This window comes from Podospora bellae-mahoneyi, chromosome 6, assembly GCF_035222275.1.
Source record: "Podospora bellae-mahoneyi strain CBS 112042 chromosome 6, whole genome shotgun sequence".
In the NCBI taxonomy this organism is placed as follows: domain Eukaryota; kingdom Fungi; phylum Ascomycota; class Sordariomycetes; order Sordariales; family Podosporaceae; genus Podospora; species Podospora bellae-mahoneyi.
Genome location: NC_085885.1, coordinates 3,707,814 through 3,721,438, shown reverse-complemented (window position 1 = coordinate 3,721,438; position 13,625 = coordinate 3,707,814). Strand labels below are relative to the sequence as shown.

General features: G+C 52.8%; 7 protein-coding genes across 7 annotated transcripts; 3 read left to right on the top strand and 4 right to left on the bottom strand.

Moving 5' to 3' along the window:
• Positions 1–238: 238 nt before the first annotated feature.
• Positions 239–799, top strand: QC761_610135 (uncharacterized protein; the record flags this gene model as incomplete). The annotated part of the gene is made up of 1 exon (XM_062881425.1): positions 239–799. One exon carries the CDS (start codon positions 239–241, stop codon positions 797–799), a length of 561 nt encoding a protein of 186 aa, XP_062730163.1.
• Positions 800–2,128: 1,329 nt separating this feature from the next.
• QC761_610120 (uncharacterized protein) lies at positions 2,129–3,154 on the top strand (the record flags this gene model as incomplete). The annotated part of the gene is made up of 1 exon (XM_062881424.1): positions 2,129–3,154. The coding sequence occupies one exon, from the start codon at positions 2,129–2,131 to the stop codon at positions 3,152–3,154; it is 1,026 nt and encodes a 341-aa protein (XP_062730162.1).
• Positions 3,155–3,700: 546 nt separating this feature from the next.
• On the top strand, positions 3,701–5,906 carry QC761_610110 (uncharacterized protein). The gene is made up of 3 exons (XM_062881423.1): positions 3,701–4,080; positions 4,149–5,414; positions 5,477–5,906. The coding sequence occupies exons 1-3, from the start codon at positions 3,955–3,957 to the stop codon at positions 5,570–5,572; spliced, it is 1,488 nt and encodes a 495-aa protein (XP_062730161.1). The 5' UTR covers positions 3,701–3,954; the 3' UTR covers positions 5,573–5,906.
• Positions 5,907–6,791: 885 nt separating this feature from the next.
• Positions 6,792–7,455, bottom strand: QC761_0099590 (uncharacterized protein; the record flags this gene model as incomplete). Its single annotated transcript, XM_062873092.1, has 3 exons — positions 6,792–6,947; positions 7,035–7,171; positions 7,206–7,455. The coding sequence occupies 3 exons, from the start codon at positions 7,453–7,455 to the stop codon at positions 6,792–6,794; spliced, it is 543 nt and encodes a 180-aa protein (XP_062730160.1).
• Positions 7,456–8,501: 1,046 nt separating this feature from the next.
• Positions 8,502–9,604, bottom strand: QC761_610085 (uncharacterized protein; the record flags this gene model as incomplete). Its single annotated transcript, XM_062881422.1, is given in 3 exon segments — positions 8,502–8,541; positions 8,552–8,935; positions 8,995–9,604. 2 exon segments carry the CDS (start codon positions 9,602–9,604, stop codon positions 8,577–8,579), a joined length of 969 nt encoding a protein of 322 aa, XP_062730159.1. The 3' UTR covers positions 8,502–8,541; positions 8,552–8,576.
• A 709-nt stretch (positions 9,605–10,313) lies between these two features.
• QC761_610080 (uncharacterized protein) lies at positions 10,314–10,970 on the bottom strand (the record flags this gene model as incomplete). Its single annotated transcript, XM_062881421.1, has 3 exons — positions 10,314–10,447; positions 10,521–10,873; positions 10,930–10,970. 3 exons carry the CDS (start codon positions 10,968–10,970, stop codon positions 10,314–10,316), a joined length of 528 nt encoding a protein of 175 aa, XP_062730158.1.
• Positions 10,971–11,559: 589 nt separating this feature from the next.
• Positions 11,560–12,465, bottom strand: QC761_610070 (uncharacterized protein; the record flags this gene model as incomplete). The annotated part of the gene is made up of 1 exon (XM_062881420.1): positions 11,560–12,465. One exon carries the CDS (start codon positions 12,463–12,465, stop codon positions 11,560–11,562), a length of 906 nt encoding a protein of 301 aa, XP_062730157.1.
• Between the last annotated feature and the right edge of the window lie 1,160 nt (positions 12,466–13,625).

The window sequence follows — 13,625 nt, the reverse complement described above, 5'->3', positions numbered from 1 at the left end:
GTGCACCAGCAAGGCAGCATCAGCTTCACCAATCCCTCGAAATGACTCGCTTACCAGATTCCTCTTCTCCTTTTATCTCAAGAAAAACAGACTTCACAAAATGTCAATGCTACGACACCAACGCCATCAACTGCGGGAGCCCCATATCGAAGGGGTCACAACCGTCTTGGTCGCCCAGATGGCGATCTAATACTGCGCACCGGCAGCGCCCTAGAATCCGAAAACCCAACAAACTTTCATGTGTGCTCCTGAACCCTGCAGCGGTCTTCTCCGGCATTCAAGGCGATGCTATTTGGAGGACTCTGGGCAGAATCATGGAAGCCATCTTCCTCATCCGGTCTGTCTTGGAGACCGTGCCATTGCCTCAGGACTCACCCCACAATATGTAAACCCTGTTCCATATCACGCACGGCAATTTCGAATCTGTTCCTTCATCTCCGTCGACAGAGGAAGTATACCGCATCCTTGTGTTGGCGGACAAATACGCCCTATCTCGGAAGCTCGGCCCCTGGGTTTCGCGATGGCTCAAGGCTATACGAGACAGATCGGAAGAAGAGTTCAGGACAGAAGAAAGAGTGTGGATGATGCGTATTGGCTGGAACTTGGTGTTGAGAAGTTGTATTTGATGCAGTTTAAAGACTTCATTCTTCGAGCTTGTTTTGTCCCAGCTCCTGCTGAATCCGATCAGGTTGAGCAAAGTGGAAGCGAGGAAGCAGCTACAACAAAAGAGGAAGGATCGGAACAGCAGACTAGGTCTGGAGACACCAGCCAATCCCAAAACGAGGAAATCAAAGAGTGATTACTTAGAACCGAGGACGACAACTGAGATCTAGGTCTCTTGCTCACAACACCAGGAGAAATGGATTGTGAACTGCCGGACCTTCCAGGTATGTACTACCCAGCCCGTTTGTTTGCCATCTTTTCCAGCGTTATTGACCTCATTCCAGAGCTCATAGACAGCAACCGTTCCGAGTCCCTCGAGCGGGGCCGTGTGTGTGGGGTTCAGAGATGAGACCTTTGGTAGAATCGCCCCAGGAAAGTGGAAGGGTCATTGTCACGAGTCTTCTCCGTCGGATGCTGATGGAGGAAAGGCTGGACTGAAGTGTGACGCTATCCTCCTCTCCAGCATACCCCAGAAATGGTCAGAAGACGGGATGGGGAACTTCGACCCAGCCAGTAAAGACGACCCGGCTCGAGGAGACAACATACTTACTACCAGGGAAAGCTTTAACAGCCCTTTTGAAACTGCAGGTTGAGTACTGTTCCAGGTTCACATACATGCCTGGTCACGAGCGCTGCACACCCAAGCATTACTTTGAGCAGTTTGAAAACTCCTTTCGATATAATATAGGGTGTTGGAACATGTGGGGCTATAAGTGGGGATTGGTGGAGGACGATAATTTGTAGGCTTTGCTCAGCTTTGGCGGGTAATCCTCTTCTTTTCACAATATAACGTTTTCCTCCTCAACTTTTGATGATATATCGCCTGGTGATTCGAGCCCACGACGACGTACTACAAACACCGTTCTAAGGGCGGGAGAAAGGTCACATTTGGAAGCGAGAAGAAAGTTTCTTAGTATCACGGATGATCCCGAAGTGGATGGCCCGAAAGAGGATGCAGAGTGGGAAGAGGATGAAGGAGGAGATGAAGATACCACCTCAGAGCGCCGACTTGCTCTCAACACCTGACTGAAGATGTATTTGTACTGTAAGAACAACAGAAATCTAGCCTCAATTCCTTGGCCACGTAATACTGAATATGACAGGCTATGTGTTGTAGATGCGCACCAATGGGGTTAACATGAAGCCACCAACCGCAGAAAAAGCTCGGAAGCAAATACTCCAAATAATACTCTGCTGCTAATCAACAGCGCTCGGCAGGAACGGGCGGCACTTGGAAATTGCTTTTGTGGGGAGATGGCCAGCCAAGATTTATCCGCAACCGAAGATTCAATTTCTGTTGGCACAGTTGATGTAGGTATGTCAATATCCATGATTCCATCGTCTGAGACAACTGGGGCACACGCACAAACCAGTCAAATGCTGAAAATCTATATCTGAACTCGAATGCACCGCCAAAATGTCCTGCCTGGCTTGGACTCTAAAGTGAACCCAAAAAGTCGGCATCATGCTCCGAGATTTCTTCATCGCCCTGCTCACGGCCAGCACCGCTCTCAGCGCCGCCGTGCCCGCAGCCACAGCATGCACCAACCCGCAGAAACGTCCTTCATGGCATGACATGAAAGAAGCCGACAAGAAAGCCTACCTCGCCGCCAACGCCTGCCTTCTCAAATCTCCCCAAAAGCTCAACCGCCTCCCCGGCGCCAAAACCCGCTGGGACGAACTTGTCTCTCTTCACCAAATTCACGCCCTGCAAATCCACACCACGGGCCAGTTCCTCCCATATCACCGGTACTACATCAACATCCTCGCCTTCCTCCTCAAAGAATGCGGCTACTCTGGCCCCCTCCCCTACTGGGACGAGACCCGTGACGCAGGCAAATTCTCCTCCAGCCCCGTCTTCGATCCCGTCACTGGCTTCGGCGGCACCGGTAAAGGCTCAAAGAACTGCGTGGCTGATGGCCCTTTTGCAAACCTCACCGTCAATATCGGCCCAGGGTTCAAGTCACAACCTCGCTGCGTCAACCGGCGCATCACCAACGCCCTCAGCACACAGTGTGGTGCCACCTATGTCGCCTCGGCGATCAGCGGGCCAACCTACAGCCAGGCACTGGACGCCATCTACTCGGGCCCTCATCTCGTCGGGCACATGGCGCTGGCAATGATGGACGGGGACTCAATCACCTCGTCAGGCGACCCGTTGTTCTTTTTGCATCACGGCTTCGTGGACAAGATGTGGTGGGACTGGCAGAAGAAAGATCTCAATACGAGGCTCAAGGACATCAGCGGGCTCAACGCGCAGGATCCGGCGGTGGGGTTTTCCGAGTTTCCGGGTGGTATGGAGGTGGAATCTGCCATGTGGGGGAAGCCTACTGCTGAGATTTTGGCCGTGACGCCGGATCCGATGAGTGGTGATGGGGGCAAGGAGATTACTTTGGGGCATGTCATGTCTTCGTTGGGAATCATTCCGAATGCGACGGTGGCGGATGTGATGGATATCAAGGGGGGTTATTTGTGTTATGAGTTTGTGTAGGATGGTTAGGTATGTGGATAAGTGGTGTTTTGTAGCTTAGCCCAAGCTGTGTCCGTTGCACAAGGTTTCAGTCTACAAGCCACAGTCCATGATTCTGCCCAATGCTAAAGCTTGTTTTCTTCCAGTCCTCTTTGAATTGCAACATAGAGAAGCCTGGTCTTCTGCCCGGGTCCCCGCTTGGCTGTGCCAGAGATTCAGGAATATGCTCACATGGTCATAAGGGGACCCGCAACAGGAGAATCCACACTAAACCAGCCAATCACAACCCGTGGCCAATCTACCGTAGTTCATGCGTGGTGAATGGCAGTCTTGTACCAGTTGCCTTATGACAGGTAGTGTCATCATACACAGGCCGCTGGGCAGAGAAAATTCTATTCTTTCCAGTTCCCACCATCTAGACATTTGCCTGACCGAAAGCGGCTAATAAAGACCAAAACTAAAGAGCCAAGTTGCCATACCTCATCCATACCAGCAGACTAGGCTGTCTTTGTCTTATCATACCATGACTACTCGCATTCTCGCGGGCGACGCACACAAGCTGCCCAACTCGACCGATGCCGCTGGAACTTAACAGAAGTCGGGTTAGGGCCCGGTTCCTCAATGCGGCAATTGCCCCTCCTCCCCCCCCTCCCTCTCCAACTCCTCCCTCCCCCCACGTGTCTCAGGGAGACATCCCAGCCCGCCCACTGGGGGGTTACGGTTAAGAGATTGCTAAATTTGTGGCGCTGACCGCCATAACTCGAAAACTCGGCCGTTATCTACACAATCAGATACACACTGAGCTGGGGTTCTCGAGACTAATGCGCCCGCTGGCGCCAGCACCCGCTCGGCCATCGCCAGGGAGCAGCGAACCCAGTAGCAAACTCCGGCCCGTGCCTGCCAAAACCAGAAGCCCGTGTATCAACTGCAGAGAGAGGAGGCGAAAGGTTAGTCTTGTGAGCCTTCTGTCCTCTTGTTGGCCCCATGCTGATGACGTGACTCTTTGAACTCCCAGTGCGATGGAAAACGCCCAACATGCACCGAATGCCTGCGTCGAGATGCTGTCTGCGTGTATGACAGACCCGAGGGTGCAACCCGAGTCGACCAGCTCAAAGCCGAAAACAATGCTCTTACATCCCAGGTCTCCCGCTTGGAACGCGTCGTCGATGGACTTCGGTTGAGTACAGACCAAGATGCCGCGCTCTTGCTGGCGCGCCTCAGACTAGGAGACACGGTCGATCAGCTGGCCCATGCCGTGGCTTCAGCTTCCGCATCCCTTTCTGCCATACCCGACATCGCCACGCTGGCAGTGACTCCTGGAAGTTTTATTCATCACGATGGAGTCGAGATCCAGCATTACCACCCGAATATGTTGTTGTCAACCACCCAGGAGGACTTCCTTACTCCCACCTTCGACCGCAGCGAGTTTGGACACATTCCCTCAAATGTCTTGGCCGAGGAGATTGACCCGAGAGCTGGAAGCGTTGTTGTATTGCAGACTCCTCCCCAGCCTCATGCAGAGATTGACGGGGCTTCCGAGAAGACGCATACCGCCGGCGTGAAGATCGTGAAAATATGGCCATTTGCCGTCGGACTCCAGGGGGGGATAGCCTTGAACGCGCCTCGGCATATCCGAGACAACCTTCGGATTCATCCCAACATCCTCAGCGACCACGACAGGCTCGCCGCCCCGGGCACCATACCTCGCAGCCTGTTCGTGCCCCGTTGGAGCATGATGCTCGCCCATTCGGATTTCGACGGGACGTTGCGAGGGTTTCTGTTTGGCTTTCTTGCCGAGGCTCAGGCGAGGTTACAAGAGGCGTCGTCGTCAGAGGACGTGTTGGGTACACACGCACATGTGGGGGCCTTGTGCGACCGGGACCATTTCGAAAAGGCCCCGTTGCTGTCGCAGTGGGCCGTCAGGGTTGTTCACAGCATCATGAGCGAGAGGCGTCGCTCCATGACGTCCTTTGGATTCATGTACGTACTGTTCTGGGTGACGCAGTGGATGATTATGCCGACCGAGGAACATTTCGAGTCGATACCCATGTGGCTCCGCCCGACGCCCAACCAGTACTTTATGCCACACCCAATGATCCTGGACTTTGTGATCTGGCCCGCTCTCCGGGAATATGTCGTCCAGTTCCCCTCGTTCCATGTCGGCATGGACTGGCTGGTGGTTCTATTCGACACCATCACCTGTGCGTGGCCAGGCACGGTGGAGGAAGCCCTGTGTCAAGACCAGTTAACCGGCGCGACGGATCTTACCCCTGAGGCAAAGGTAAGCTTGTTGTTAACGCCCTCGTGTCATCCGCGAGACCGTTGCTAACCAACCACATGTAGAACGTTGCCAGGCGGCTTGAGAGTTGGTCGCTCGGACCGGCATTCATACCATACATGTTCAAGGCCGAGTCTCTTGTGTGCATCAGGCCAGCGTAAAGTGCCGCCTTGTCGTCGTCATGGTCATGGATCGAAGTGAGTGCCTGTTCGATCTTTACGTGATGGCTTGATGTAGACATGAAAATATTGAAGACACCTGGGCTTCATAGGCAGGAACGGTCGTTGTCAAACCTTCGACCAGGGCATCTGGCTGAGTCATGGCCCGACGCTTGGTGTCCTGCGATCCCGCGGAAAAAGCCAGCTGACCCAATCGGCTCTCTCAACGGCCCTGTCGCTTCAAACGTGAAGAAATGGCGTAACGGTGATGTAGACTGTACTGGGTAGAATAGCCAGATAAGGGACTTATCAATGAAGACTTGTGGTGCTATTTCTCATGGGACAGACCGTCTCAGCCAAGCACCTCGAACCATCTGCGTTGCTAATTTCTGTTCACAGCCCCAGTCTTCGGCTATTCACTGCACCGGCTCTGACACCGTAGGAGCCGGGGAAGAGCTCATTGCCCATGGGGAGAAGGGGGAGCTTCCAGAGAACGTCGTAGAATTTGTAGTCGTGGGACGTGTGGGGGATGGTCTTGGAGGCGGGTTCGTTGGGGAGGTTGTGAACGTTTCGGTATGTCGATGGCTCTGGGAGCTGTCGGAACCAGCGGTCAAGCTTGGAACGGAATCCATCAGGCTCCGCATGCCGGCCGGTGGCCGTCGCACTTGTGTCTCTTTTTCCTGCAACTCTCACAGGCGCCATATCTGAGTGTCTTGCACGTTCTCTTGACGGGTAGAAGGGTGATGGGCGGAGGTGGGGGGCGTGGAAGGGACCTCGGGCGGGCCGTAGGAAAAGCGGCTGCAAAGACGCATGGTGAAACCCAGAGGCCATAGTCCTATCCCAAGCAGCTGTCTATCTTTGTCTCCGGACGTCTGCCCGCAGCAGCTGGTTGGTGGACCGCACGAATCCAAAGCATTGCACCTAACGCACTGTCTCATGTACAGCTTTAAACCCGCCGATGCTTGAATCCACATGTTTCTGGGGTGGCAGATGTTTTGTTCTACGATGACCATCTCTTATTCGTATGGGTAGCCACTGTCTTCGACATGTTCAGTTGCGCATAAATAGAGTTAGGCCACAGAGTCTAGACTGTGTGGACGGTGCGTGCATGGGCCATGACGTCACTGGCCGATGGTGGTAATGACCGAACCATACCCCAACACACACAACTATTACTTTGTAACTACAGGATTGTATAGGCTATTATGATTATTCCGCTCCATCACCTCGGATTCTCAACGCCGAACCAAATCACCCGCTGCCGCTTCGCATCCTCTCTCATCTCGTCGGTGAAGAGCAACGTCTTCCGGTACTCGACGTCTTCCAAGAGCTTTCTCTTCAGCTTTTGAAAATCCTCAACGGGCAGCACGTCTCGTGGCTGCGAGCGTGGCATGGGACTTGTTGCTGTAGATCCGCGACTTGAGAAGGCTGAGAAGGTAGTTAAAGGTATGCTTCGGCATCTCACCGGCGTTTTCCACAGGCGACGTCTGAGATATCCCGTGAGCTTGAATTCCCGCTGCTGGAGTATGCCGAGTATGAGGATATCCCATGACCCGGAGCGTTTTATCCTTTTGGAAATCTCATCGCGGTGGAAGTCGAGAACTGTTTGAAGTGCGGAATCATGGGCTCAGCTCACGAGGTCTGTGGTCTTTGATGGTTTGACACACAAGGGGGTCAAAGGCTACCATCTCGCACCACGGATGATCAATCTCATCACCAAGAAGCCTGACAACATCGAGATGGAGCGACGCCGCAAGAATCAACCACAGTGGCATGGGGTCGTCCCCCAGTCCATCCACACTCATCGGATACATGCCTCGGCTGAGCTCATCCACGACAGGCGGCACCGTGTTGAACGCCTTGTCACGCTGGTTATTGTACCCCATCTTGCCAAGACGATCAAATTCTGGGACACAGTTCCAGAAACGCAGCGCGGTTCTGTTTGAATCTTCTCTGCTGAGAAAGAGTTTCGTATGCAATAGTCTCGTCGTACCACCCAATTATAGGACATGGTAGCAGTGTCTCCATGCTTGTGAGACATGGCGAGCCAGCCGCCCAACAGGATGCCGGCGTTGATCATGCACGTGTTCAACACCAAGTACAGTGCCATGTCGAACGGGTACGAGCCCTGCACGCTGGGCTTCGGCTCGACCTGTCCCTTGAGCGCATGGATGGACAGAGCGAGCTTTTCAAGCATGTCGTTCATGTGGCCGTGCTCCTTGAACAGATGGGACACCTCCTCTGTCTCGTCAAGCCCCTTCTTGAAGGTGGACTGCTACAAGAGAGGCTTGAGGGTATCGCGGACCTTCTCGAGCACGCCGACAAAGAAGTTGTGCTTTTCATCGGCCGTCATGTTGAGAGTAGCCCCTGACTTTTCAAGAAGAGGCAAACCCCTTGCGGACATTGATGGCGCACTCAATGGCCTTGCTGAAGGTGGTGGGCACATAGACTGATGGCTTTGCCTTGTCCTTGTGGTGATCAACAATGAACTGAGCGAGGTGGTGGACTTGAGGAGCTCATCCGGACAGCCAAACATCATTCCCGTCAGGGCCAGCCATGATGCAACGATGTCGGTGTCCTATTTGTACTGCTGATACGTGCTCGTAAGGCTGGAGGGTATCATTTTGGATACCGTGATGGGACAAGGCGAGAATCACAGAGAGGTCAAATGGGATGATGTGGTGGGGTTTTAAGTGCTCGACTGCGCGCGACTCAACGGGTGGGGTGGAGGTGTCAGGGGTTGTGGTGACGGCAATCCCCCTCAGTGCTTTCCATTCCGTGAGTTGCTGCCCACCCCGTGACATTTCTCCGACTCCGAAACCATCCCGAGTCGGGTCCATCGACTGTTCGCCAACCACTTACAACCTTCAAAACAAACAAAAAAGAGCAAAAAGAACAAAAAGAAAACGGAATATAAATTACATTGAAGTAGGGTATATACACCCAGAGTGTCCCAAAGAGTTAACCAGGCCCCCCCCCAACCCAAAAAAAAGGCAACAAAAGAATATCAGTCCTTCTTGGCAGCCTGCTTAATCACAATGGCGGCGTGGCTGACCGTAGTATCACCAATGCTGGATCTCAGGCTCTTCTCCTCGGTCTGCTCGCCGCTCTTGAAGTAACAGTTTCCCCTCGACTGCTTCCTTGCCGACTCCTTCTTATCCGTCCATTTTGGCACAAAGTTGACCGCAGAGCACGTCACATTGACCCTGTTCTTGTCAGAAACATCCGAGAAGGCGTAGGGCAAAGCCTGGGACCAGCTTGCACACGCCTCCAGACATGTTTCAAAGTCGGGGGTGTGCATTGCGTAGATGGGGACAGAGGTGGTCTTTTGGTTGCAGTACCGTCTGAACACAACATTGCCGTACACTGCACACTTGTTAGCATCACGAGCCATAACATGGGGGACCAAGGGTGACAATACATACAGCTGGTGGTGTAATCCTTCCCGGTAAATGACTCTGGTCGGTCATTGCATCCATTGGAGACATCCTCTATCAAGAAAGCAGACGTGGAAGAAGAGCCATCCGACGAGCCAGTTCCCGTGGCACTGGGCGCAGCCACTGTGACTGTCACGGTCTCCTTTTCTGATGCTGCCACTTCGTTGCTGCTGTTGCTGCCGTCGGATGACGACTGAACAGTCTGAAGTTCAGCAGTCATGCTCGCGATTTGTGCATCCTTGTCGTTTGCTTTCTTGGCCATCAGCCCCGTTGTTGCTGCCAATGCGATCACCGCTACCGCGAGAATGCCGACCAGGACCGACAGGATCGTGACCTTTTTGTTTGGACCCGGAGATGCTGTTTCCGAGAACTCGGGAGCCGAAGGCTGCACAGCGGCCACCGCTGTGGCTGTTTCACTGTAAGGCTTGAACCCTTGCTCGTACGCTGGTGGAGAATAGGCCGCCGTCCCTCCTCCGCCTCCCACTCTGGTGTGATTCTGTGTCACAACCTCGGGAGCCCTTGTCGAGTTGTCAGCTACCTCAGGAAGGGCTGAGTACTCGGTCGCTGGTTGGCCATATTGGTGTTGATAGTTGGCCATTTTCCTTCACTTGCCGTTACCCAAGAGCTTTCCGCCGCGTGGTTGTCGTCGTTCCTATGGGTTGTTGGTGGTAAACGGTGAAAGAGAAGAGTCAGGACTAGCTCAGGGGATATTTTTGTTTTTAAGAGCTCGTAACCATGCCGCTGACAACGCGGGAGGGTGGTGGTGGGTCAAGCGGGTTATCACATTGTTTCGGAATAGCGTCATTGCTGCGTACATCGCTAAGGCTTACTGTGCTCCTCGCTTCAGTGCTTGGCCTGGGCTATTCGGACGCCATCCCGGGGTCTAGTGCATGATCAACATTTGATCCGCTGAGGGCGCGCCGTAGGGCTCAGAGAACTGTGGTCGGTGGCTTCATGGCCTGGTGTGAGTGGACCCGCAGTCCAAGATCGACTCATGATTTCAAATGTTAGGTCTTTCAAGAATCCAGTAAACATGAACTTCAAGCTCGAAATATTAGCAGTTTGATGAGGTAGCAGTCTCGATTCGATGAAGCAGGGACCGGCCAAAACAGGCAGGGATCGGACTTTGCATTCGCCAAGGCGGCGGTGGACGCAGGATCCGAGAAATTTCAGCCTGTCAGATACCGTTCGAGGTTCAGTCTGCCAGTCCAGTTTCCTTATTTATATGCATCAATAGTGGGGACAGAGATCTTGGTCTCTTCAAGAGCCAAAAAAGTTGCGGCCGTGATATTTGGAGGACTGAATAGCTACCACAGCCTAAAGGGCGATAACTTTCTCCCACCACTGGTGCTGATTGTCACTGTACCCGTTGTAGTAGGCGTCCCCGTAGGCCCAACCCCTTCACCTGTCTCGGTGACTGTCTGGGTGCCACTTGCGTCGCCTGTTGGATCATCATTGTTAGCGAGTACCCGTCATCCACTGGATAGCGATACACTGCAGGAAGGTCTCCGAACCTGTCGTAGCGTCCTCACCACCAGTGATGGCGCTCTCCCCTCCGTCCGTTATTGACGGCAGCGGTACCAGTGGTCCAGACTCACATTGATCTGCCTGGGCAGTCACCACCTGATACAGCGTCTTGCATCCACCCAACTGGTCACACCCCCCTTCGCACGGGTACCCGCTGAAAACCGTCGCTGGGATCTCTGGGCATCCGGAGCATCCCACTGTTACTTCTGCTGTGGTGATGCAAGCCAGAGTCATACATGTTGAGCAGATGTCAGTAACAGATAGGACGGCAGGGCAGCCAGAGACGGTGGGGATAGAAGGAGCCGCGGTGATTTGGGCTTGGGAGGTCGAGAAGCTAACACTGTGATTTTGTTAGTTTTCTGGGCCAGGGTCGTTGTAGGGAGATGAGTGACCTACATGGCCGCAAGGACCGTTAGCGTAGTGAAAAGCAGATACATATTCTAGTGGGCAGGCACTCAATACAGTGAGATGCTTTTTGTGCGAAATAACGATGGTGGCCGTATGGAATATGATATGAATGAAGGTGGGTTGAGGTCAAGTGGAGGATACGTCATGGTGCGACAAACACTCCATAAAATTTATCTCAAGGAGGCACCTGGTCACTCCCCAATCCCCATTCGCCGGAACAGCTGCCCATAGGCCAATCCGATTAGTGGTGTGCAGTGCAACAGTAGCAGTGTAGGGCGGGGTAAAGATGCCTGGTTTCACAAAGAAAAAGGTCTCGGCACCTTCCCGTTTTATGTGAACCAACAACCAGATCGACCCCTTACCCCCGCGGCAAGTTCGGGAGATCTGACATTTCCGAATATGTATGAGAGCAAGAGCGAATAAGATGACCTTGATCAATTCGGAAAAGGAAGGAGTTGGTAAGACGAGGCGCACTCTCGTAACCAACAAAGAATACTCCGTAATCCTGGTTCAGCAAACCTCTTTGCTGTGGACTCGTGTTGCCATCAGTTTTCGATCTTGCTTTTACATTGGCCTATTGAAAACAAGCCCGATCTTCGACATTGATGAGCGCCTCGTTCAACTCTCAAACACTGCCGCCGCCGCCTTCTTGATCGCCTCCGCCGCAGCCAAAAACACCTGCGGCCCGACACTCACCCTCGCCGCCCCCATCTCCCCCAGCTCCCCCGGGGTCAACTGGCCCCCGAGCCGGCAACTCACATTCACCCTCCCCCCTAGCTCGTCAATCACCTTTTGAACATCGGCCTTCTCCATCTCCTTGTTCCTCGGCCAGAAAATAAACACCGTCTCTGCCCCTCCCTCATCAAGATACCTCTTCCCACGTCTAATCGACTCGTCCAAGCTCCCACCCATCAAGAATGTATCCGACCTCGCATTCACCACAAAGTCCATCACCCCAAGCTCTCTTGCCGTCCTAATAACAGTCTTGATCCTCTCGATAGCCTCATCCTCCGGTACCATATCCCCAGAGGTGCTTTCATGCCAGGTATCCTCCAGGTTCACACCCACAGCTCCAAGCTCGAGTATCACCTTTTCAATGACAGATCTAAGTTCTGCGTGGTCTCCTGGCCCGGCATAGCCATCTTGGATATCCACTGTCAATGGTAGGTTGAACTCGTGAGCCACGGCAGCGATGGGACGGCAAAGAGAGATGTTGTCTTCCAACGTGAGTGTTTCATCGGCTTTGCCTATGGATAATGCCAGTGCGTAGGAGGCTGTCGCTAGGGCTCTGCATCCTGGGAGAGAGGCGATGATGCGGGCTGAGGTGGCATCGTAGGCGTTGGCGAGGAGCAGAGGTTTGGTCGGGTTGTGGTGAAGGGATTTGAAAAGCGTTGCTTCGGAAGCGGTGGCGGCTATTCTGGTGACTGGCATGGTGGAGGGATTCAGAGCTTGGATGGTAGCGTTGGTGTCAGGGCGAGGAGCAGTTGACAGGAGCTCCGATGTGCGGAAAGTTTTATCATTCATTGTTTGCCGAAGCTACCCGGTTACAGCGTGAAGATGTCATCCAAAGGGCGTATTAGAGAACCTAGTGCTACCTGACCCATTCGCTGCCCGTTAGTATCACACGTCAAAGAACCAATCGATCACACCACGGCCTAATAGCCACCTACACATCAAGAACCAGTGGTTGGAAGTGGGGCAATTAATAAGGTAGCATACGGCTACTATAGAAATATTATTAACTAACTAAATATATCAGGTCTTAGTATTAGCGTAAAGCTATTTGTCACAGTTAACCCAACGGCAGGTCGCGCAGTATGTGGGGCGCAGGACGTCCCCAGCCAATCATTAGGGAAATCAGGAGACAGCCAGTCAGGGCTGGCCAGAAGTGCTATGGCGCCAAGAAGCACGAGCACTTCGCAGGATGCAATGTGCTAGGAGTGATCGGGGCCATAGCAGGGCGAGCACCTCAGGGTCCCGAGGTCTATATATACGGAGGAACTGGCTGGTGTAGATAGACGGTTCCGCAGTATGCAATACAAGTTACAATCCTTAGTATCTTAGCTATTGTGATTGAGACAAGCCATTTGTTGTACACTGTTTAGCTATACCGAACCAGGATTATTCAGAAGTACCTTCAACCAGTATCCCTTTCAGAGGTTCTGGATAGGGGTTCACCACACCCTGTTATATTTCTTAGTATTTTACCTTTCTTTATTAGTTACTTCGAGGCCATCAAAGATTATTCATTGGATTGAACTACTGTTTCAAGCCCTGATTACCAGCTCTTTTCACAATAAATCAGTGCCTGTAAGTGTATATAAGATCAGGTGTAACTCACTTACCCTCAACGCTTCCCAATGCCTCACGGCTGTACCTCTGCCTGGAGATGGGGTTTAGTAGAATATTGGAAGGATAGTGTAGGGGAGATGTGGTTGAGAAGTAAGCGAGGCCAAGGTGGAAGTAAAATGTAGAAAGAAAAGAATTAAGCCCGGGCTCTCAATTTCCTGCTTCTTTGTCAGTGTGCAGAAGGAGAAACCTAGATTCATGCCTAGGCAACTGCATAGTGATGTGCAAAAGGTAGTTAAGATTGACGAGAGGGGTCGAAGGAAGGTACAATCGAGATGCCTCGCTGAGAGATTTGAAGACCCACCCGCCTACAAAGCTTTCAGAGTCCACTACAC

What these genes read in the sequence shown, in the direction of transcription:
- QC761_610110 (XM_062881423.1), top strand. Translation starts at nt 3,955, where the DNA reads ATGCGCCCGCTGGCGCCAGCACCCGCTCGGCCATCGCCAGGGAGCAGC. An exon ending in GCAGAGAGAGGAGGCGAAAG is followed by an intron (nt 4,081 to 4,148) that starts GTTAGTCTTGTG and finishes TTGAACTCCCAG; the next exon opens with TGCGATGGAAAACGCCCAAC. An exon ending in ATCTTACCCCTGAGGCAAAG is followed by an intron (nt 5,415 to 5,476) that starts GTAAGCTTGTTG and finishes AACCACATGTAG; the next exon opens with AACGTTGCCAGGCGGCTTGA.